The sequence below is a fragment of the Moschus berezovskii genome, chromosome 5, assembly GCF_049115385.1.
Source record: "Moschus berezovskii isolate FMDL1 chromosome 5, NW_MosBer_1.0, whole genome shotgun sequence".
NCBI classification, from domain to species: Eukaryota; Metazoa; Chordata; class Mammalia; order Artiodactyla; family Moschidae; genus Moschus; species Moschus berezovskii.
The window spans coordinates 109063678-109089569 of NC_142464.1; the positions used below are offsets into that span (position 1 = coordinate 109063678).

Sequence of the window (25892 nt, forward strand, 5' to 3'; positions counted from 1 at the left end):
GTTTGTATTTGGAGATGACTCCCAGCACCTGGCCTTACAGTAAATACGAGCAGGCAAAACGCTTTCAAAAATGTTTGCTTCCCCTGGCAAAACAAACACGGAACTACTGGGCTTACTTTCAAGTACTTAATATGGTTTTAATAAACATCCCTCCTTAAAAGCGAACTTTTAAAAGCATACCTTATGTTTACAGATAATCTTTAAAATACACATCCATGTTCTCAGTCGTGGTAAAGGTTTGGGTTACACGAGTATTACTACACATTTCTTGAGACTCACTGAATGGTACACTTAGGATTTATATATTTCAATATATGTAAAATTCATGTCAATAAAAAAAGAATTCTGAACAAATACCGAATGTGCTACATATGTGGAAGTCTTAGGGGTGAAGGGTAATGATTCTTCAACTCATTTTGAAATTAATTAAAAAAAAAAACAAACAACAAGACAGACCACTGGACAGATGTGTGATAAACCAATATAGCAAAATGGACCAACTGCTATTGTCAAACCCAATTCTGATGTCCACTATATATCCCCAACTAGAATGTGGGCAGGGTCTGACATGTACATGATGGTATGTTCCCTGGAGCATATGACGGAGTGTTAGTTTAATACACATTTGCTCACTGAGCCACTAACCAAGGTTCTTATTTTACTAAAGGGTACAGTGTTCAACATCAAAGGTATATGTATACTAATAATTTCAGTATATCATAGTTCTCTTTAATTAAAAAAATTTATAACTAAATCATTATTATAACTATGTTTATACAGAAATTAAAAATTTTCAATGTCAGAATTTCTAGAAAAAAATTTTATAGTTCCTTTACTTCTAAGCTTTCTCTGTTGTTGGCAATGGAATTTCCTGAGCTGCTTAGTTCATACATAGCATATAAAAATATACGCAGAGGAAGCCACAGGAGACTCACTTAATTACAAGAAAAGGAACTTAGGTGAGTTGTTTACCCTTCTGCCCTGAGCAGCTCAACATTAAAGGGAAACAGTGAGGTTTCTATCCCTATAATATTTGCAAAGAACAGTAAATTTGTTTGATACTATTATTCTGTGAAAATAAGGGGCTTGTAGAATTAAAACCTGGTTTTAGTTCTTAAATATAAGTTTTAAGTGGCAAAATTTGGAATTTTATTCTCCTTCCTCAGGATTCAGAGCAGCAAGCTGCTTAAAAACCACCAGGTTTTGTATTTGAATCATTTCCCAGGCTCACATCTTAATATTTATAAATAATATTACCACTTAAAATACAGAATTATAGTCCAACTCAGTATAGCTATTTTAGATTTGAAATCAACCCTTCAAGAAAAGTCCCTGTGCAAAGGGGATAAATTATTTTTAAGTGCAATTAGAAAATTTTCCACATGTACATAACTTTTCTCAGGACAAAATTAATTTTTGTTCTCATTAAAATAATTTCAGTTGATAAAACTTCAAAGCTTTTAATCCTGTGGCAAATGAAACACTAAAATATTCTCTACATTGTACAAACATCGAACTTAAAAACAAAGTTCAAAACTTACAATAAAAGATAAGCTACTTTTTAACACAGTATGTAGCATTATCCAGGTTTAAGAAATAATGACCAAAGAAATAATCATTTGATTATTTCTAACACATCAAAGATTTTAAAACAGAAATAACTTTGAAATCATCATTGTATGTCCACCTCAAGCAACAGGACTGAAGAGTTAAATGTTATTTAAAACAATGATTCTTCTTAATAAATAAGGTGAAGATCAAATCATTTGTCCTCACTCCAGGCAGAACCTATTATACTTCTCAAGAGGCTTCAAAAGCAATTTTTAGTACCTGTTATACCTGAAATACCTCTTAGGTTACAAAAAGTACTGCCTATATTTTATAAAGATGGGTACAAGGAGTACGGCGCATTTCCACAAGCGTAAAGGAAAGACGTGACTGGTCTCTGATTCTGGGAGGCAATATTCAAAATGGTTCAGAGTAGAGGAGGATTTACTATGAAACTGATGAAGCTTATACCTCAACAGTTCTCACTTTTCATGGGCTCCTTTCAAAGCCCTGCAAGAGAGGCTCTAGCAATTTTTTATTCATAATGCTGTACTCCTTTTATTATAGAGCCTCCCCAAGTTACAGAAACTTTACACCCCATGAAATTTGACTCTAGCCCTTTGTAGGGCAAGAATAATTAGGAAAATTCTGTAAGAATACTGAATGGGAAGCAATGGATAAATTCTAATTTAGGAAGAAAGAGCGCTGATACGTCCATTCATTGAACACTTATTAAGCTCCACATACACTTCAGCATTAGAGAGAAAAAAACCTAATACATGGGACCTTCCTGGTGGTCCAGTGGCTGGGACTTAGCCTTCCAGTGCAGGCGGTGAAGGTCCCATCACTAGCTTGGGAGCTACGATCCCATGTGACTGTGACCAAAAAAAAAAAAAGCCAAAACACAACATGTAGGCATGTTGGAGCAATTTTAATAAAGACTTTAAAAAAATGGTCCATATCAAAAAATCTTTGAAAATAAAAAAAGAGAAAAAAAAATCTAGTATATGGTTTCTCTCTGAAAGAAATTCACTGTCTGTTGATAATGTCTCAAAACCACCAGAGATTGGAATCTTTTTTCAAGACTGATTCAACTTCTGAGGAATTATCAACCAATAGTTATTATATCTTGCTCTGTTACTTAGCATTATATCTTGCCCTGCTACCTAGAAGGGATTCCTTAATTTTCTAGGCTTCTATTTCTCATCTATAAAATTGGGATAATAACGTAACTATACTTCAGAGGACCCTGAAATTCTAAGTAAATGCTCTGCAGAGCATCAAGCTCATTGTGCCTTGTATTTGCATACTCTCTAATATTTATCATTTACTTATTTACTTGTGCCAGGTATTCGTTGCAGCACGTGGGATCTCTTTAGTCGTTTCATGCTTACTCTTAGTTGTGGCATGTGGGAATCTAGTTCCCTGACCAGGGATTGAACCCTGGCCCCCTGCATTGGGAGTGAAGAGTCTTAGCCACTGGACCACTAGGAAGTCCCTACTCTTTTTTATTTTACAATAGAAGTTAGTGAAATAGCATTTGCTTCTACTTTTTGGAATTTTCCTTGATGTCAACATTGCCAGATGGCATATTCCACAAAAAAAGTGGACATTTAATGGGGTTTCAAGTTTACAGATTTTGAATTAGCACCACCAAAATCATTATTCATTCAGAAAATTTCATCATAGCAGATTAATCCTGATTTTACATGTATTTTTTTGGGTTCCAAAATCACTGCAGATGGTGACTGCAGCCATGACATTAAAAGACGCTTACTCCTTGGAAGGAAAGCTATGACCAGCCTAGATAGCATATTAAAAAGCAGAGACATTATTTTGCCAACAAAGGTCTGTCTAGTCAAGGCTATGGTTTTTCCAGTGGTCATATATGGATGAGAGAGTTGGACTGTGAAGAAAGCTGAGCGCCGAATTGATGTTTTTGAACTGTGGTGCTGGAGAAGACTCTTGAGAGTCCCTTGGACTGCAAGGAGGTCCAACCAGTCCATCCTAATGGAGATCAGTCCTGGGTGTTCATTGGAAGGACTGATGCTAAAGCTGAAACTGCAATACTTTGGCCACCTCATGTGACGAGTTGACTCACTGGAAAAGACTCTGATGCTGGGAGGGATTGGGGGCAGGAGGAGAAGGGGACGACAGAGAATGAAATGGCTGGGGCATCACCGACTCGATGGACATGAGTTTGAGTGAACTCCGGGAGTTGGTGATGGACAGGGAGGCCTGGCGTGCTGTGATTCATGGGGTTGCAAAGAGTCGGACACGACTGAGCAACTGGACTGAACTAAACTGAAAGCAGAATTCCACAATCTGTAATCATCTCCCCTTCCCGCCTGCTTTTTCCTTTTTTGTAAATGTATCTCGCTCTAACATTTCTCGACTGCCTTGTATTTCACAATATGTAACCCATTTCTGGGGTGGGGGGAGCTCCATATGGTGCACACTTATTTCTGAGACCGTTTATAGATTTCACAGGCTGATGAACTCCTTTGATTAGCTAAAATGCTAGTGATATTAAGGTAGTAAGTGTGAACTCTGAATAGGTTATTATGCTTTTATCTGATACAGAAGAACTTCAAACACACTTTTGTAACTTAAGATTTTGGGAGGTAAGGAGAGGGCAAGGGATAAACTGAAGATTGGGATTGACATATACACACGACTACAAATAAAACAGATAACTGACAAGGACCTGCCGTATAGCAGGCATAGAGTTCCTTGGATAGCACAGGGACTCTACTCAGTACTCTGTAATGGCATGTATGGGAAAGGAATCTAAAAACGAAGAGATATATTTATATGTATCACTAAATCACTTTGTTGTATAGCTGAAACTGACAACACTGTAAATTAACTATACTCTGAAAAAAATTTTCGAAAATACTTTTGTAAAACTAATGACACTGTTATAAGAAGCAATGGAGTACACATGGTTAAACAAAAGAAAAACCTATGGTTATGTAACTCAAAAAGTATATACCTCAGTTATATAGTGAACGGTCTCATATTTAAGAGAGCACATTCATCTTCTATTTTCATATTCTTAAATGTATTCAATTTGAATGAGTGTTGACTTTATAAAAAATATTTTATCAAATTGCTACAGGCTTAAATTCTTACTCAATTATTTACTTGGGAAAAATGGATGAATAATCAGAGACCATACTGCTAGTCTGCTCTGACAAAAGTAGGTGCTATTAGAAGGCTGCAGAAATATGGGTGGATTTTTTTTTCCCTACAGAATGCACTAGTATGAGAAATTATAGTGCTTTAAGTTAAAATTTACAAAGTATGGCATTTTTGACAGAATGAAATAGTTTTGAGAAAAATAAACTTTAGGGAGCAATCTTTAAAAAACTGTAAACAACTATATATTAGCAGGTCTAAGATTTATGGTAGTCTAAGGAGCAACAGGACAAAGTGGAGTCAGTTAGCACAAGATAAATGAAGCCAGGGTTTTGGCTGAGAAAAAAAGGCACTGGAAGGATCCAAGTTGTCTCATGTCACACCATCTTCTCACTAGAAGACGCGTGCGCCGTCTTTTTTACAAATCTCAGTTTCTTCCATTGTTGAGAGAAGCGTGTTTGAGTCAGGAATGTGAACGTACTTAAACTGTGAAGGGGTTTCTCTTCCTAAATCTGCAGTGACTTTACTGGGGAAGACTGCATTTTCCCAAATGTTAAAAAAAAAAAAAACATGATTCTTAAATCATGATCAGTTTATAGACAACATTTTTCTGGTCAGTGCAAAAATCTGAATGAAGGCTTTAGGAAGGGCAACTTATCTGAATAAAAAGGAACTTAAGGGCAAATGCTGTCTGTTTTATACCAGCGGAACCAGTGATGAAGCTTCTCAACGTAACTGGGACGATCTAGACACTGGGGCTACTATTATTCTTTAACTGCGCTCTGCATTTCTTCAAAGAGTACTGCTTAGTGGCTGTGTTATTTTATTTACTTAACATTCAAATAGTGGTTATTCTGCGCTAGACACTATTCTGAGTACTTGACTAATTTTAATCACTTAATCCTCCTAATGGCTTCTAAGATGGAACTGCTATTTTTTTCCATTTGAGGCGTGAAGAAAGCAGAACCTAAAGAGGTTCAAGTGGCTGATACTACGTTATCAGCTACTGACCGGGCAAGCTGGCTCCAGGGTCTCCAACCTAAACCGCTTCACTGTGTGATCTTCCTGTTTACCTTTTCATTCCATCGCCACCATCCTGACAGTGCCAACGTAATACAGTTCATTGAATTTTCTAGATCAGGTATTTTATGTAACTGATCTAATATGAGAAAATGCTTGCAAAAAAAGAAGGGAAACTTGAGACCGCCACGACAAACGCTGACTTTTGAGCACTCACCGCCACGTTGGTTTCCTGCTCCGTTTCTGGCACGTAAGGGTAATGGTTATAAAACATATCATTTCGCACCATTTTTTTCCTCATCCTGCAGGGCCCCTCTGTCATCTCCAACATCCACTTGTCGAGATGGGAACCAATGGGGGGGCCCCAGAGCCCCCTCTCCCGCAGCAGCTCGTACTCGATCTGGCACCACTCCTCTGTCACGTACTTCAGGGCATTTTGCTGACGCTAAGGGAGTAGGGGTGGAGGGGAGTCCAGGTTGGTTTTCAAGTAAAAGCAGGAGCAACAATTAAAAGTCTGTAAACAGCTTAAAACCAAGTTAGTATTTGGTAACAGAACCCAATCCATGCCATTTCAGTCAATATCATAAAAGTAAAATTACACTTATTTATGGCTAAAATAAGCTATTTTGTGAGAAGGTGGGGTTTTAGTGATGGCCCAAGGGGATTATTTTAGCGCCAAGTTCCGTGGAAGGTATGTACAGGGTAGCCTGTGCAGTACACTTGACCAGAGTGTAAAAGAAACTTGTAACTCAAGACACAGGGAAGATGGCAATATTATTTATGAAAATACAATGCAATGGGCTTGTCCAGTGAGAAATAATAAAGACAAGAATTTAAGGCTGAATCCCCTTCCCCACCCTAGATTGTAAAGCAGTTACCAGAACAAGAATAAAAGAAAATCTACAAAGAAGCCGGGTCAAGAAATATTGCCAACACACTAGATACCTGGTGATCTCGGTAACATTTGCAATACTTTTAGGTAAAGAATATACACATGCAGTTCTGATAGGGAACTTAACATTTATATAAAAAGAAAAGGAAAATAATTTTTACTTGGCCACTGGGAGAGATCCAAATCAACTTACTACAGGGAAACTTATGACTTGTGGAATAACTTCTTGCTATTGTCAAATGCCGAAATGTGTAACATTTCAACAGTAGATGCTTATGACTAACTTATCTAATGATTCATGAAATATAAACATATACTTTTAAAGTCTAGGAATAAAGATCTCTTTATATATCTAACCCTAATGGTTACTGAAGAAGTCATCTTGATGTTATATGATACCATAATAGTACTTACGTGTTTCTGACGGGAGGAAATCACCTGTAATAACTAAGTATCTAGTATCATGCCCATAAAATATTATCAGGTTATCTCTCAGAAATCCTTAATGCATACAACTTAGCTGCCATGGAAATAAAATATTTAGGATAAGTTGTCAAGTAATTATGAATTAATCAAGAAGATTTCACTGAAGCTTTTATTGACAAAATTACCAAGCATTTATAATAAAAAACTTTTTATGTTTTAATTTTTTAGAATTTTAAGAGACTTCTCAGAGACTTTGATGCACATGTTGATGATCTCTGTATTAAGTCTGAAAGAGGGATCTTCTGACATTTTAATTTTCATTAGGAACAAACACATGAAATATGATGGTCATGATGTTATTAGGGTTCAGCTGTGCTGATCTCCAGTCTGTCACTTTTTAATGCAGTTTGCCCAAAGGAAGTTCCACTCTCTGTCATAAAACCAATGGCCAAAGTAGCTGCTGCCAGGAATAACTAAAATCATCACCTTTGATGATGAATGCAGTTCAGCAATTTACTCTTAAAAGCAGTAGGAAGATAACAAGGGGAATAGTCTTTTCTCATTTGAGAAATGCAAAACAAACCATTATTATGGTTACGACTCTTACCTCCTGATATTCCTTATATTGTGTGTCTACCAAGTCTCGAACAACAGCGATGTGTGTAAACATCCACTGAGAAATCTCCTAATAATGGGTGGAAAAAGAGTCTTAATATTTCATGGATTTTCTGAAAAAGAAAATGTTAACTAGCCTTGAAATAAGGCAGTTAGTTAAAATTCTATTAAAGGCATCACAGCAACATCCCAAATATCCCACAAAAAACTGCGAAGGATGAATTATCTGATGAATCTGATGGAGGCTTATGTGTTGGACTCAGATCCCAACACTCCAACCCCTACTGCCCCTTCAAGGAAGGCTCACTGCCACAGCTTCTGGGTATGCTGTCTGTACTTCAGGGATCATCTCAGCTGCAGAGGGCTGCGGGGTACCCCACAATCACTGCCTGATTTGGGGGCAAGCGGGCTCAGCCATTTCAGCTCAGTACAAGTTAACTCTGCCAGGTCATTTTGGTACCAAGGCTCCACTTGGGCCTACTTGGTCTGTCACCAGACCTGCACTGTACCCTGACATTTCCCCATAACCAGTCCTGCTTCCTTTTTCTCCCTACCACAAATATCAAAGGCAGCCCTAATAAGCAGCCTGCACACTAAACCCTCTCTCAGAGTGCGCTTCCTAGGGAGCCCGATCTGACACATGGAATGACTCATACACATGGTTTCTCCCAGACGCTTTTCACTACTGCCACCGAGATTCTGAGATGGCAAAGAGAGTATGATGAGGAAGAAATTAATGCTGGAGGTGGAGGAGTTAAAAAAAAATCAAAAATTGCTGTGTATAATAAAATTATTTAAAAAGTCATTTTGTTATCGATTTAAAATTTATATAACTATTAATAATACAACTATTGAATGCTTGAAAAAATTGGGAAAAAACTATAGTCTGATCATATATAAATATCTGAATCTCATCTTATGTTCATTCATGACATGGATCAAATACACAACATTCATAGTGCAACTGTATCATAATAAAATGGGAGAAGACCCCACAACCAGAGTTCTCTCTCTGTCCGAAAGCAAAAAAGCAGAGTCCATTCAAATCATATGCTTGTATATGTTAAGTGTATTATATAAAACACTGTAACTAAACCTTGAAATACAAAGTTCTAATATCATTAATAAAATTAAACGATGTACCTGGGTGGAAAGGCTGTGTTTATGAAGCCCGCTTTCCTTTCGATTCCTTCTTGATCCCGTTAACTTGGAAAGACCAAAGCCACTGCTGACACGGGACAATTTGGATTGTGTGGTGGGCACTAAAGCTTCTCCTCGACTTATGCACTTCTTTTCATGGGCTACAGAATTAAAATTAAGAGTATATTACAATTTCTCCATGTATTTTACTCACCTTACTTTTAATACTTTCATATTTCATATTTTTAATACATCATAGTTACAAAGCACATTTCTGTAGTTATCAAAAGCATCTGTAAATCCTGTCTTAGATACGAAATTTACTTATCTTGTGTAAGGATAGCTGCTTAATAATTATACTGGCTGGAATCACATTTGGGTGAAACCTCATAGCTCTGCAATGCTATGCAAGTTTTAACTGTCATCAATTTCTATGTTAATAACAATTCACAATGCCCTACCTAAAGTCTATGGTGTTGTGTATACTTTGGAATTTAAAAAGTTCTGGATTTTAAAAAGGTGATACGGTATGTATACTCTATGTTATACAATACCACCTGAGGATCTAAGAGTAATAAACCATAATGAATAAAATAATAATTTTTCTGCAACAAAATGCATGAATATTCATGCCTAGTAGGATATACAAAGATAGGTTAGGTTTTGGCACCAAGTGAGTTCTGGCATCAAATTAATAGTAACTTTGTGGATTTTTAGGGTTTTTGGCGCTTTAGAATTATAGATAAGGGATATGGAGTCGTAGCTAACATGGTGACCATACTGAAGCTGTGAGCAATATATTATTTACCAAGCTTATAGATACCTGATGTATAACACATCTCAGATTAAAAAAAAAATCTAACAAGAAAAGCTTAATTTCAGCATAATCATTCTGAAAGTGAAAGTGCTCAGTAGTGTCCAACTCTTTGCAACCCCATGGACCGTACAGTCCATGGAATTCTCCAGGCCAGAACACTGGAGTAGGTAGCCTTTCTCTTCTCCAGGGGATCTTCCCAACCCAGGGATCGAACCCAGTTCTCCCGCATTGCAGGTGCATTCTTTACCAGCTGAGCCACAAGGGAAGCCCGATACGATAATCATTCTAGAATGGGCTATAGACTGTATTGATTTTCATTTCTACTGCCATCACAATATCCTTTGGGGAAAGTTTTATTTCATATCTAAAGGGCACCCATATAGGATCGTCATGTGTAAGTCTCTTGGCCACGTGATATCTGTAAACGTTCTTACCCAGATGATTCTGCCAGCACTTCAAACTAGCTTCTTCGATGAGCGGCCTTGCTATAGCTATGTCCACATGACCTCTTTCATTCACAGGTAGAGTGACTTTGAAAAGCTCCTCCAAGACTTGTTTCTTACTATGAATTAATTCCGTCCAAACTCTGTTGACAGCTTTTATGAGAAGCTGACGCCCTAGGAAATGAAAAACAGCAACCAATCAAAAATAATACAAAGGAAGTTAGTATTTTTTAAATTGTTTTACATCTAAGAATTTCAACTTAGATGTACAGTACTTAATCATCCAAAAAAAAAAAAAAAAAAAAGCTTCACATTATAGCCAGCTCAGTTTAAAAAAAAAAAAGAAAGAAAGAAAATGATTATTCAGATAACCAAAAACGTGGTTGGCTGCTTGGAGAACTTTAAAGTAACTTTCTATTCAAGCAAAAAGAGTGCATTTTCATTTATAAAACTGGAAATCACATATACATTTTATTATCTAGCTTATATTGAAAGAAAAGAATATACTCCTCACTTAAAAGTAAATTTTAGATCTAAATATTGGGTTGGCTAAAAATTTCCTTTGGGTTTTTCCATACTATCCTATGGGAAAACCTGAACAAACTTTTTGGACAATCCAATATTTAAGTACTCTCACCAATAAGTTAACTGTTCTTGAATAGTTTGCAAAAGGAAAGAAATAATAAACATTTTTAGAGTTTTTACTATTAAATTCCATCTTACTTTAGACTACTGCTCTACACCAGTCAATATTTGGCAGCAGCAGGATCACTTGAGAGTTTGTTAAAACAGATTGCCGGTCTCCACCTTCCAGAGTATCTGAGTACTGAGTACTCAGCAGATCTGAGTCAGACCAGAGAATCTGCTTTTCCAACAAGTTCCCAAATGATGCCAATGTTTCTAGTCTGAGCCCCTCACTTTGGGAACCAGTTTTCTAGACTTAGTTCCTTGGGAGGAAACAATCACTGGGATTCAAGAAATTTTAGTGAAATAACAGAACAAATTAATGCTTAAATGAATGAAAGAATGAGAACTGGACAAGGGATAAAATTGTATGTAGAACGACCACAATATATTTCTGGAGAGAAAACACTTCTGTAATTATCTAATCTTTTCAACTAAACAGGGTTGGAAATTAGAAATCAATCCACCTGAAGACTTCAATGCATCGAACTTAACAAAATCAGTGGGAGAACTAGATTAAAAAAGAGAGGAAGAAAAAATAAAAATGGTAGTACTGACAACTTGTCTCACGCAATATTTGACTATACTGTGATTAGCCTAATACTACCAATAGCTGGCTCTCTTAATGATAAGCACCGATTTAGTGTCTGTGCTACTACTCGTGCAAATGTACCACCAAGTTTTCCAGTGTTACTATGAAATGTGGAGGGCAAGCATTATTAGTGGTTAGTGGCTTACCCATCCTAGCATAAGGAGATATACAGCCAGCATGTCGGTGTATGTTGGTGGGTGTATTGGTATATGCTTAGTGTGCCCTACGGGGAGACAGATTGTCAATGTTGGCAGTTTCTGAAAGTTAGTTTTTTTGGCTATATCTTAACACATTATCGACCAGCAGATTTTTGCAGAAACTAATGCCCGTGGCCAGTGATATGTTATGTAAGTGAATACTGAAACATCTCTGATCAATAATGTTTGGGTAACAAAAGATGTATTAATACATTTCTGGTTAATAAGTTGTTAAAATTCAGAAATGAGTGGAGAGAAAGGTGTGGGGGGGAAATTGAGATAACTACCTTCACTAATATCTTGGCTGTAACCACCATCTGGTTCAATGTCCGAGGGGATCATAATATGCCATGTAGTCATGCGGGCTTCTGCTTCCAGTCCAAATCCATCCACATTGCTAGAAAATTCCAGGCAGTTTAAATTCTATGAAGGAAATTATTGTAGCTGCAAACTGTAATGACTATTACTCTGCAGACACAAGTGAATGCTGGCTCTGTCACAAAGTTCCATTAATGGCAGACAGACATTGGGCAGATTCACAAAACAGAACTTCTAATTTATCATGGAAATGTCATTTCTAAGAAGTGATATCACAAATCCACTTGACTAAATGTAATTAAATTACAGCATTAAGATGAACATACTATTTCAGATGCTTTTTGATGACTATTAACATTTTTACCTAAAAATTACAAAAAGTTCATTTATGAACACTTTCCTCATATTTCTGTGCTCCCTCTCCCATCCCTGTCACCCCTCTGCTCCAGCAGCAGTGGAAGGCACGTGGTTTCCTATGCACCATATTCTTTCTGCCCTCTGGGAAATCACATAGGTGAACGCTTTCTTCTGATAGCACTTTTCCTCATTTTCTTGGGACGGTTAACTTCCTCCTCAACCAGGTTCAAGTTGTAACTCAGCAGGTGTCTCTCCCAGGCAGATGCCACCCGTCACAGGCCTGCTCCCTGAGCACCGTGCTTCTAGCAGAGCCCTGAGCACATCTGACTGGCCGTGCTTGGTTACTGATCCTCCCTGCTAGACTGCGGGCTCCAAGACCTGCCACAGGATCTGACTTACTCATATTTCTTCCCAGTCCCTAACTCAATGCCTGGCCCCCAGAAGACACCAAAGAAATATCCGTCAAGACAATCAATGGAAAAATACTACTTTTACCCATACTGCATTTATTTACTGCATTCCTATCCTTTTACTCCTCTTCACCTCTGACAGCATGTATCTAAACTGCTTTAAAAGTAAACAATCTTTTTAAAAGTATATATGACACGTGATGAACAAAAAGAAAAGATATAGGAAATTAAAGCAAAAAAAAAACATTATCTCATTGCAAAAATTCAATACTTGTCTTTTACCTTCTCATGAAATTTTAAGTAAAACTGAGATTACAGAAAAAAGAAATGTTATCATCAAAAAAGTATAAATAAAACAAAGACCAGTTTAAACTGAACCTAAAAGTTACCTCCCGACATGCAGGTTAATGAGGCAGTGAGCCAGACAGCTGATGAATTCTTGGTCGTGGTTTCCGGGACCCAGGATCAAGTTCCTGTTGACAGTCAGGACCCTGAGAGAGTCAAGAAGGGCTACTTGCTGCGGGACAGTTTTGTGTGCCCGGGAGAACTGGTACAGGATGGTCCTATTGAGGCAGTGATAGACCGCATCCAGTGACAAGCCCTGGGATCTTCTCTTTGACTAGAGATATAAGAGATATTTTACTTAGTAAAATGGAAAAAAAAACAAAACCAAAAACCCTGCTTATCATTCACACATGAACATTTATTAGGTTTACTGTGTACCAGACGCCATGCTAAGTACTAGGGTGCCGAGTTATTAACAAAAAATACAAAGCACTTGCTATTATTAGGTTCTGAGCCCAGGAGACACAAAAATGTGATGTCAGGAGATGAGTGCTACGTGTAAATAAACCTCCTGGTAAGGAGAGCTGCCAGCCCTCCTGGGAGTGAAGCAGCCTCCTGGACAACATAAGGAAGTGCCAGTCGGGCAGTGTCTCCTACCCACAAGTTCTGTCGGGGTGATCAGCATCTACTCAAAATTACACACAAAAATTACCTAAAACATTAGTAAAAGCTTTGTCTGCTGTTCTACTTTCAACTCACTTGAGAACTTTTCTCTGACTTACATATAAGTTTATTTTTAAATTCTTGGGTGACATGAAAGAGCCTCTGCACCACATGCTAACAACACATGACAAGGGTCTTTCCCACTTGCTACATTGTGTGTTCAGTGACATTTGTCGCTTGCGCCAAATCAGGCAAAGGCACCCCAGACAGGCACTAAAATGACATTTTCAAAGAAATAGGGCTCCAATGGACTTTGTGAAGATTAAACGGCAAGAAGAGAATACTCCTTTAACAGCAAATCTTCATGCTCTGTAAACCTTTCATCATACTATGAAAATCTATCAAATCCTGTTAACATAAGGTCTTTAAACCAAAGGGAAGTTATCCAGCTATGAGTGCGGCAAAGAGAGATGTCAGTGGGGTAGACAGTAGGAAGCCCACAGCTAGAGAGAAAGAGGATGCCAGGCCAGCAGGTAATGGGGAAATGGTTATGATGCAAAGGTTTTATTCACTTTTAATAAGCTGAGCTTCACATTAAATGTCAACATTCATTATTTTATTAGTTATACTTATTTCCAACAATTTTGACACCCGAGGAAAAGTTTCTCAATAGGAAAACATGTACTCTACAGCTAACATGACAATGGATTACCTGTGCAATTAGTTGAATTATAAAATCTATAAGAAGTTTAGATTCTTTGTTGAACATGCCTTGCCAAAGCTTGTCCACCACACGTTGTGTGAAATAAAACACATTGTTCACCAATACCTGGTAGCTTCCTCCACTGGTGATAGGAAGAGATGCATCTTCTCCTAAATTCCAAAAGGAAAAAAAAATGTCTAAGAAAATGGATATCAACCAGCCCGAGACCAGACCCTTAAACAAGTCAGGCTAAGGAAACATGAGTACACCTACTATAATCAGAGAAATAAGACTAGTAACTCACGGACCACTTGAAGCAAAATGATGTTCATGGCCAGAAGTCACGATAAATGTTGAAAGAGATACTTTCTGTAGGATAAAAATGTTATGGATGCAGACTGTGAACTTTCTATCTTATGACAGTCTGTGATAAGAAAACAGTTCTTCAACTTAAACTCAGTGACAGATGGTCCCCCTCTGAGAGCAAAATTGTCAGTTTATTAGCTGTGAATTGATACTGTGTAACTAATAAAGGATAAAGGAAACCATTAAACTCTTTTTGAATAGACCTTTAAGCACAACGAAGTAATTTTGGCAGAAGAGAGGTCCAGAGGAATTAGGAATAATCAGTGGTGGTGGTGCCAAGGGGCACCTTTTGCCCCCTCCATGATCCTTATCAGCACTGTTTCACTTCCATAGTTGCCCCAGGGCCTTCGTGTGCCTGCTGTGTACATATTTCTTCAAGGCTAATCCTCCTGGCTCTGCCTCCAATGGAGACTGACCTCTTTAAGCCCCTCCTTTCTAGAAATTTGGAGTTTTTACTGATTGCAATTATTATTCCTGCCTAACTCTAAATTACTACATGATGCAAAACTTTTCATTGTGTCTTTATGTAGTGAAACTGATACTATATAAAGATTCCCAAGTGATAAAAACAAATACAAAAGTTTGACTTGACACTATGCTTTGAGAGTTGCATGTTATGACAAAACTAAAGATTTTCTTGGCAAATTTACTTTATAAAATAATGATAATGTAATAGCATCCAGGTTCTATGATTCACATAATCACCAGAAATTCAAGTAGCAAATATGCTAAATCACTACTTTTCCTTCTCCTTTCAAATTTATCAGTTTTATATATGTTAGTTCCACTGTGTTTTATAGTTTTAATTAGATAGAGACATACAGAAACACATTTTAATGTGCTTTGAAATTATGTCCTAAAAACCATTCCAAAGAATAACACAGATACCCATGACCCAATAATTCCACTTCAGGTATATGCTCAACAGATATATATTAAATATTATACAGACACGTGGCCCCTGTAAGAACATTGATGGCAGTTTTATTTCTAATTGTCTCCAGCTAGAAACTACTGAATGTCCTTCAACAAAAAAATTGGATAAACTTATATATTCATATAAAAGGACATTACACAGAAATGAAAATAAATGGACTGCTGCCACAGGCAACTATGTGGATAAATCTCATGAACACAGTATTGAGTGTAAAAAGCTGGACTAAAGAGAATACATGTTGTGTGATCCTGTGTGGATAAGGTTCAAGGACAGGTGAAATGAATCTGCTATTTTAGAAGCTGAGGCAGTGACTCAGAAACTAGTAATTGGGTCAAGGAAGAGGGGAGTTTCTGCGGGTGCTGGTAGCGCATTTCTATCAACTGTTCTTACAGAGGCATGTTGTCTGCGTGGTCATTCACAGAGGGCTACATTTACAGTTTACTTGTTTGTAACTATACTATAGTAAGTTAATTTTTTAAAGTATTAGCTAATTTATAAAAATAGAGCCTGTTCACATAATATGGTTTTAAAAACACTTTTTTCTCTTTCCTTGCACCCTTCCTGCCACCTCTGAATGTATGAAAGTGGACAAGCAGCTTAAGTAGTCCCTGTTGCTGATCATTAAGGCCAGGTGCAAAGGGAAATACCAATATGATGGGAAAATGCACGGGAAAGAAGGAAAAAGATGAAGTTAAAAAAGTGGTATACTTGGAGTTTAAATAAAGAAGGGAAGTGATTACCAGTATTTTTTAACAAAGTGAAGATAACATAATATTACCCAGTAAAACATCAGCTGCAAGCAAATGATCCATCACACTATCCAAAATGTAAGTCTGAAATTCTTTTTGCTGAGTTCTTGTCGATCTCTCAGGGGAGGCCTAAGTAATAAATTTTAGAATTAGAAACAGAACCAATTCAATGAAGGTAAGGCTCAACCATATTACATTACCATAGTCATATCAAAAAAAGCCCCTACTGGTAAGTAATAAAATATGTCATAAGGGATGGTATGTATGTGCATACTCTATTTTTCTGATCATAGATTTAAAAGAAAAAAATTGAACAGTCATATTGTCTTCTGAATCCATTCCTCCAAACACAGTACTCTCAACATTGAGTATTTATTATTATAATCTCACTTTCAAAAGAAATCAGGCAGTTTTTAATGATATACAGGTAAAATAAATCATAAGGCCATGTAAATAAACACAAAAGCTCAGGAATCTAGTAACTAAGAAGGTAAAGTCAATGGGGACATGAGTATTTATATCAAAAATTAATTAAGCACACAATTTCGCTTGGAGCTTCCTAGGGTCAAGAAGGAGGGGAAAAAAGGTTTACAAAGCTTTTTATTATCTATAACATATTTTTTAAAAAACCACACTAGTTAGCCAGTGTGTTTTCTTAGATGGTTCTGAAAGGAATGTTCTCTGTGGGTTTTTTAATAAAGAGGACAATGAACAACTCAACAGGTAATACCTTTGATAATGGTTTTATATAGTACAAAGATGATTTTTAAGATTATTGTGAATAAAAGCTTAGGGCATAAAGTTAAACTATAGTTCTCTGATGGCATTTCTCTAGGTAATTAGGGTGATACAATCCAGGTGCATAACTTTCAGGTCTCTAACCTGAGAGGTGGCAAAGCACTGGGAACACAGGAATGAGAGGTAGGATAGATCCTTTTGTTATTCTCTCAAATGTCAGTCCTGTTAGCTGGCTTTGGATAGGAGGTAGATATTGAACCATTCAATAAACTGACATGAAGTTGTTTCTTAAAAAGAGATCTGGATTTGTAGTTATAAGCAGAGGCATGATGCTTTGCCAGTGAAATTAAAGAATCTATTTCTTCTCGCACAGACTGGTCCGGGACTATGTTTATAACCATGACATGAAAGTGGGCTACAGAACACTGTTTTGCTTTATGTATTTAAAATTAAAATATGCTCTACTGGGGGAAAAAACTCGTCTCTTTCTATTCTGATTTTCAAAGCGGTCCTGATAAAGGTTTAAAAAAATGTAGTTAAAATCAGAATTCTATATTCAGATCAAAGATATTATTCTAAGGATTCAAAAACCAACCAAAGTTTTAACACATGTTTCTCTGTTTTTGTGGTAAAACACATTAATCCAGTTTTAAAATAACAAAATATGGGCCAAGTAACAGTTAAAGGAATATTAGTATTTAGGAGTTTGGTTTGGCAAGAGAGTAATCTGGGAAAAAGTGAAGGTCGTGTCATGTTGTTTTTAATCTTAATCCATTTTCCTGTGCAGCTGAACAGACAGCAGGAGATGGGGCCAAGGCCAGCCCATTCCTCAGGCAAAGAGGCCTTGAAGACCTGACCCTGCCAAGGGAAGGGAAAGTAAAGACACTGAAGTGATAAGCAGAAGATTGATGAGTCTATGAGGACCATCTTTTAATCAGATTAGAGGCCATTCACAGCAGGATTTTAATACCTCTGAAGTCAGCAATACTTATTCAGGATTATAATCAACTCAATGTGGCTAATGAGAAAGTAACAGTGGGTAGGGTTTATACAGCCTTAATTGATAAGAGAAAGTTCTGGAGTCTGTAAAACAGGGAACATAGTACAAAGAGAAGTAGCTTGATCTGTCAACAATATTTATTTTTACTTCATTAAAAAGTATTCTATAAGGATTTAAGGCTGGCTCAGTTACCACTAGGGCTTCCCGGTGGCGCTAGTGGAAAAGAATCTGCCTGCCAACGCAGGAGACGTAAGAGACATGGGTTCCATCCCTGGGTCTGAAGGAGGATCCGACCCTGGAGGAAGAAATGCTAACCCACTCCAGGATTCTTGCCTGGAAAATTCCATGGATAGAGGAGCTTGGCGGGCTACAGTCCATGGGCCACGAAGAGTTGAACACAGCTGAGCAACTAAGAACAATCACCAAAAGGTATTTAATTGTCTGCTCACTGAAGCTGTATCATGAGTGATCATGACCCAGAATTAACTCTGTTCTTGGCTCTAGCCTCCAAGCTCGAATGTTCTTGCTGAGGTTCACAGCAGCCTAACTTTGAAAGGACTTAAGACTTTGTGAGTGCATGCATAGTTCTGTTTTTTCTTTTTTTAACAATTCACTGAACACAGTTATGTACCAGACACAGTGCTTAGTTTTATGTACCTTATCGCATTCTGCAAAATAGCCTTTTGAAGTAGATACTATCATCTCCACTTTTGAGATGAGGTAACTGAGGCTTAGAGAGGTTAAGTCAGTTGGTCAAGTAAAAACTAGGTTTCAAAGCTCAGTTTTTTGATGCCAAAGTTCACTGCTTCAACTTGCCCTACTGAAAATTTCCAAATTGAAGTTAACAGATGTACAAGAGCAACTCTGCTATGATCTGTCTGTCGTGGTTTTCCAGATAAGCCTGGTTGGCTCACCAGACAACCAGGATGAGTTCAGCGCAGAACGAAGGGAGGATAAGCACTGTGGTCTGCTCTGGCCTCTGGCTGTCAGATCTATCTTCCCAGAGGAAACACAAAGTCAGACAATAACATCTGTCTTCAAAGAATCAAAGCCCCCTTTTTGAGGCCTTGGGACGCCAGGCAGAATCTTCCTGGACACAGGCCAGACAGCCCACGTGCGTCTGCGGCCCACGGTAGGAGAGCACTGTGGCTTGGGGAGGAAGGCCTTGAGTGTTCCATACTGTCTCTGTAAAGGGCTGGAGCCATCAAAGAAGAGGATCTTGAGCTTTGTCATTCTGACTGCAGTGTTCCTCTTCGCTGGCTTCTCTTCTCTCAGGTATTTTGCCACTTTTCCACTTTGCAGGGGGTTGGGGGTGGGGGTTGTTTATTGCTCTGCAGTCACATGGCTTTCACTCTGATGTGAATGGGGAGGTCTTTAAGAAGATGGCAGGGGCAAAAAGCAGTGAACTCCTCCGCTTCACTATCTTTCCTTCTTTTAGGTCTGTATGAGTACTTTATGATCTGTTCTCAGGTACTTTCCTTCCATGGCCACATGCAACAAATTCATGTGGCCCTCCATGAGACCTGGTGGTTCAGACAATAAAGAATCTGTCTGCAATGCCCAAGACTCGAGTTTGATCCCTGGGTCGGGAAGATCCCCTGGAGGAGGGCATGGCAACGCACTCCAGTATTCTTGCCTGGAGAATTCCATGGACAGAGGAGCCTGGTGGGCTACAGTCCATGGGGTTGCAAAAGCGTTGGACATGACCGAGTGACTCACACTTCCATTTTCTCCACGAGATGCCTGGTGGTGACAGCAGAGGACACTGGGGAAGATGAGCCAGGGAAGAGCAGCCAGAGGCCCATGTACAAGACAACACTTGGTTTCCGGGTAAGTCTTCTGTGCCAGGCGCTGTGTTGTGAATCTTAAATGGATCATCTCATTTAATTCTCACCATGGTCCTCAGAGACAGATTCTATTTTTATACTATTCTTTTAGTGTGTTCCAACAAAACTTTATTTATAAAGGCAGTCTAGATTTGACCCACAGGATACCGCTTGCAGATTAGGAGTGCTTCCTAAATGTTAATGTGTGCACAAATCATCGTATACTATTTTAAAGATGGGCAAAATGGAAGGGACGAAGAGAACTGAGCTGAGTCAAGGTTACACAGCTAAAAGCAACGTGTTTAATTTCTCAAAATAGTTTTGCTGGGTGATTTACCTATTATTTATTTAACTCTCACAGCAACCACCTAGGGGAGATAGTATATAATATCATTCTTCAGAGAATGAATTTGGCTCGGTGAGATTAAAATGTTTATATAATAAACATCAGGGCCAGAATTCAAGCCAGGCTTTGCTACAACACCACACTGGCTCCCTTGTATTTGACATGACTCACACTGTAGCTAGTCTAGATGAATGCAGATCTTTTATTTTTCTAGACTGCTAATAAAGATAATTTCACACATTATTTTGTAGATGTAGTGAAATAAGCAGATACTCTTGTGATGAAATCCCAAATAATCTTAAGACTGAAAATAGCCTGGCATGAGCATATCAGACTGAAAATCAGTTGGTTCAAACCCCTTCTTCCATGAAGGTAAATGGCAAGTGTACAGTATAATTCTCTTCTTGAACATCTTCAGAGATAAAGACTTTATAATCATAACATTAAAAATCATATGACTGTAACTTATTTTTTCATGCTATAGGAAAACATGGAATGCAATATCCTTTTCACTATTTTTTGTATGTGTATTCTGTGTGTGTTAGATTTGAAGCATAACTTTTAAGAAGTATAATTTTTTACTCTGTAAAGGTCTTATGCTTTTTTTAAAGAAAAAATTTATTTATTTGGCTGCACCATATCTTAGTTGCGGCATACAGGATCTAGTTCTATGTATGACCAGGTCAAACCTGGGGCCCTGCACTAGGAATACAGAATTTTGGCCACTAGACCACCAGGGAAGTCCCTAAAAGCATGTATTTTTAAAAGCAAAGCTATATATCTTTTATTAGATAGTATCCTATCTTGTTTGGGAAAGGCCAGGGATGTAGTTAAATGATTCAAATATTCTTAAACAACATATCAAGACACTGAGCTAATTTTGTGAGAGATAAAAGGACACATGAAAGTTGGTCCCTAACTTTAAGGAGCTAACTTGGAACTTGGGAAATTCAATCTTGACACTCTCTGGGTCTTCCTAAAACATCATCCTACCACCCCTGACACCCTAATGCAATCAGATACAATTCCACTATAGGGTAAATTAGTGACCACAATAATGAGAATGTTACCTCGGAGTTAATACATGCCATATCAAGCTTTCCTCACTGAAAAATGCAGAAAAACTAAAATAAGAGACAATTACATAATTTATCAGCTGCTAGTTAGTTAGCTATTAGGATTCCTACAAGACTGATATGCAGAGTACATCATGAGAAATGCTGGGCTGGATGAAGCACAAGCTGAAATCAAGATTGCCGGGAGAAATATCAATAACCTCAGATATGCATATGACACCACCCTTATGGCAAAAAGTGAAGAAGAACTAAAGAGCCTCTTGATGAAAGTGAAAGAGGAGAGTGAAAAAGTTGGCTTAAAGCTCAACATTCAGAAAACTATGATCACGGCATCCAGTCCTATCACTTCACGGCAAATAGATGGGGAAACAGTGGAAACTGGATGACTTTATTTTGGGGGACTCCAAAATCACTGCAGATGGTGACTGCAGCCATGAAATTAAAAGACGCTTACTCCTTGGGAGGAAAGTTATGACCAAACTAGATAGCATATTAAAAAGCAGAAACATTACTATGCTGACAAAGGTCTGTCTAGTCAAGGCTATGGTTTTTCCAGTAGTCATGTATGGATGTGAGTTGGACTATAAAGAAAGCTGAGCACTGAAGAATTGATGCTTTTGAACTGTGGTGTTGGAGAAGACTTGAGAGTCTCTTGGACTGCAAGGAGATCCAACCAGTCCATCCTAAAGGAAATCAGTCCTGAATATTCATTGGAAGGACTGATGCTGAAACTGAAACTCCAATACTTTTGGCCACCTGATGCGAAAAACTGACTCCTTTGAAAAGGCCCTGATGCTGGGAGGAGAATGGGACAACACAGGATGAGATGGTTGGATGGCATCACCGACTCAATGGACATGGGTTTGGGTGGACTCTGGGAGTTGGTGATGGACAGGGAGGCCTGGGCGGGCTGCAGTGCATGGGGTCACAAAAAGTTGGACACGCCTGAGCTGAACTGACAAGACTGACAGTATTATTGCTGGAGATATGCGCTGATCCCATTTCTTCTACATGTGTGTGTCTTATTTTCTGGCTGGGTTACGCTTTCTTACACCTCTTCTGAACTTCATTCTGTTATTTCATGATAAACATTTTATTTTGCATAAAATGCTTCACATTCTTACCCCAGACACTAAAATACTAGCCATCTCTTTTCTTATTTTTAGTTTCCAAAGAGGACAAGATCTACCAGGCATGCTTGTCCACATGAATTATTGATGAAATCAATTATTTTCCTGCCGATATTAAACACTGTGGTCCTGGTTAAAATGCTTAGCATGACTGTTATCTAAATTATACTAGTGATTTCTTTTAATAGATCAAGCTGAGATATTTCGACATGAATAAGATAAAACATCTGCTGGAGTTTTAAGGTTTCAAATAAAAAATTAACTGTTTGCTCTTCACCACTAGAGGGAGAAGAGAAAGTGCAGGGTCAGTTGTCAAACAATTGTCAGCAGCATGCAGGAAGTTTTTCAGAGAGAAAAGCAGTTAGTCTTTTGCACTGAAATCTTTCACGAAACACTATTTTCAGAGCCCTTGCATGTACTGCTTGACTCTGTTTAACACGCATCAGCCAAAAGAATGAATGAATAAGCAACAAATTATATCTTAGATTCCCTTCTGTGATTTTTAAATTTCTCTTTGAGATTTTCCTATATGAACATTTGGATTTCAGGGATGGTCAACTTCTAGAGCCACTTAGCGTTTGTTTTCTGAAACATCAGCTATTTCTTATCAAGAGAATGAGCAAGTGCAAGGGCTAAACGTTTGTGTCCCCTCCCCTCAAATTCGTAAGTTATGCTCTAATACTCAATGTGATGATATTACAAGGTAGGGCTTTCTGGAGGTAATTAGGTTTAGATGAGCCATGATGCATGTATGCTTAGCTGCTAAGTCATGTCCGACTCTTTGCAACCCCATGGACTGTAGCCCTCCAGGCTCCTCTGTCCATGGGGATTCTCCAGGCAAAAATACTGGAGTGGGTTGCCATTTCCTTCTCCATGGGATCTTCCAGACTCAGGGAGTGAACCCGCATCTCCTGGGTCTTTTGCACTGGCAGGCAGATTCTTTACCACTGAGCCACCTGGGAAGCCCTGAGAAGCCACCTGGGAAGCTGTGAGCAGGCCATGAGGGAGGATCCCCCATGAGGGGACTCAAACCCTTACAGGAAGATGAAGAACCACCTGAGCTCTTTCTCTGCCCTGTGAGAGCAGGGCCCTCACCATGACCTGACCAAGCGGGTGGCAGCCTGATGTCAGACTCCTCAGTCACCGGAACTGGTGAGAAATAACTGCCTGCATTGAGGCCACTCAGTCTGGGGTAGTTTGTTACAGCAGCCTGAGCTTAGATACCAAGCAACCTACACGTGTGCTGCCTTGAGGAAAAATTTAAGAAGCGCCTATGGAGCACCATGTTTTACGCCCCATAGGACACTAAAAGCAGTAACACCGGAAGTGATACATAAGACAGACTGAAGGAGGGAGTCAACAAGCTGAGGAGACAATGCTGCTGCATGAGACTAGGGGGGAAGCAGCTGGTTCACTAGGGTCCCTGAGCCAAACTCGGCCTATGCAAGTTCTTATACATAAAGTTTTATTGGAACACAGCTATGCTCACTCATTTATGTACTGCCTGTGACTGCTTTTCTAACTGCAATGGTAGGTTAAGTAGTTGTTAGACACTGTACGGCCCATAAACCTAAAAATATTTGCTATTTGGCCCCTTACAGGAAAAGTTTGTCAATTCCTGGTCTAGGGAAAGGGCAATAAAGGACTGAATTAAGGACATGCAGGGACTTAGCTGGCGGTGCAGTGGTTAAGACTTCACCTTCCACCGGAGAGGGTGTGGGTTCAATCCCTGGTCAGGGAGCTAAGACCCCACATGTCTTCCAATCAAAAACCCAAAACATAAAACAGAAGCAAAACTGTTTTCAATAAGACTTTAAAAATGGTCCACATTAAAAAAAATCTTTAAGAAAAAAAGGACATGCCAAGGGGAACAGAAAGAAGAGAAACAAATCACATTAGCACACTTGGGATTAAAAAGTTCTCATAGCCCATGATATGATCTGCCTTTACAACCCAGAGGAATTAGAAATCTGAAAGGTATTTGGCATAAAACTTGCTTGGCTATGAATGCTCTCACTATGAAAACAATTTAAGAGGTGTAAATGAGTCTCTTTGTCTTTACCTCCAACAAAAGATCAATCAGTGGAGTCTGCTTGCTGGCAGGCATAAGACAGAGGTTGTCTATTATTAAGACCCGCATGAAGTCAAAAACAAACTTTTTAGCTGGATGATTGGTCAAGTATGTCTTGACGCCCACGTTGCAGTACTCTGATTGGCTTCTGTTCATTCCTGTGTCTGCTGCAAAGGCTTTAAATTCTTCTGCTGGTGATCCAACTTCATCATCGAGATCAGTCACCTAATAAAATCAAGAGGAAACATACCCTAGTCACATTCGATTTCATTTGGTATTTTTATTTCCATGTTTTCTAAAAACCAAACTGTAGCACCAACAGCATTTTGCTTCAACATCAACCTCCTATGAAGCTATTCAACACATCACATAGTTCACCTGGCTTTACTCAGACACTCCTATCAGGGTGGTAACTGGGCACCATAGGTCATGATTACTGAACACACATTCTTTCTAGTATCAAGCTACTGACTGGCCGCTAACCATATATCTGCTTTATGCTGAATTTATATCTTTACTGTGGATAACTGCATTTGAAATAAATTAAATAATAAAAGGAGAAGGACTATTTTATGTGCACATTACAAAACATATCTACTGAAAAGCCAAGTGTTACAGAATTTCAGATAAAGATCTGGCATACTAATGATTATACCCAAGGGCTGATCTATTTTTACGTTAAAAAAACAAGCAAATAAATGAAACAAAACAACAACAAAACTAGTACCAATTTTGAGTCAACAGAAAAAGAAAGGTCAAGAAGACAGATTATAAGATGCTGATGAAAAAACACTGCGATATTACTAAAATCCTGTTCTTACCAAAAATGTGGATTTTAAAGTTATAAACAAGCCACAGTATTAAGGTCATGTGCTATACTTGTCTTTCTCCTAAAAATTCCCACAATTTTTAGCATGAGTATTTATTTCATCTTTTTACATGAAGAAAAAAAATCAGCATGAGGAAGGATGAGGAAGGTACTTTATTCCAGGGTCTAGAGTAAGTAGTAGAAAAAGGAGGAAACATCATGAAATTCTGAAGTTCCATGGGGGAATAACTGTCTTTTGGGTTTGTTTTAAAGGACAAAAGAAGTATCTATATGATACATGTATCAGCCGCTCAGTCATGTCCGACTCTGAGATCGCAATACTGCAGCCCACCAGGCTCCTCTGTCCATGGGATTCTCCAGGCAAGAATACTGGAGTGGGTTGCCATTTCCTTCTCCAGGGGATCTTCCCGACCTAGGGATCAAACCGAGGTCTTCTGCGTTGCAGGCAGATTCTCTACTGTCCGAGCCACCAGGGAAGCCCATATGATATATTAGTAGTCGAATAACTTTCTACTAAGTTAGTGCAAAATATGAAAAACAACAGTTGAACAAAATGGAAAAAGTTGAACAGAA

At 38.4% G+C, this 25892-nt stretch overlaps 1 protein-coding gene across 5 annotated transcripts in view; it reads right to left on the reverse strand.

The window, feature by feature from the left end:
• The window catches only part of WDFY3 (WD repeat and FYVE domain containing 3), a 280291-nt gene that overhangs the window by 51126 nt on the left and 203273 nt on the right, over window positions 1–25892 (reverse strand). For all 5 annotated transcript variants that reach the window (XM_055434540.2, XM_055434541.2, XM_055434539.2 and 2 more), the window contains 9 exons: window positions 24482–24715; window positions 16333–16432; window positions 14261–14421; window positions 12990–13219; window positions 11803–11912; window positions 10034–10216; window positions 8786–8943; window positions 7635–7712; window positions 5927–6154 (listed from right to left, as the gene is read on the reverse strand). In XM_055434540.2, the coding sequence (XP_055290515.2) occupies window positions 5927–6154; window positions 7635–7712; window positions 8786–8943; window positions 10034–10216; window positions 11803–11912; window positions 12990–13219; window positions 14261–14421; window positions 16333–16432; window positions 24482–24715 (1482 nt within the window). The remainder of the gene's footprint in view (window positions 1–5926; window positions 6155–7634; window positions 7713–8785; window positions 8944–10033; window positions 10217–11802; window positions 11913–12989; window positions 13220–14260; window positions 14422–16332; window positions 16433–24481; window positions 24716–25892) is intronic.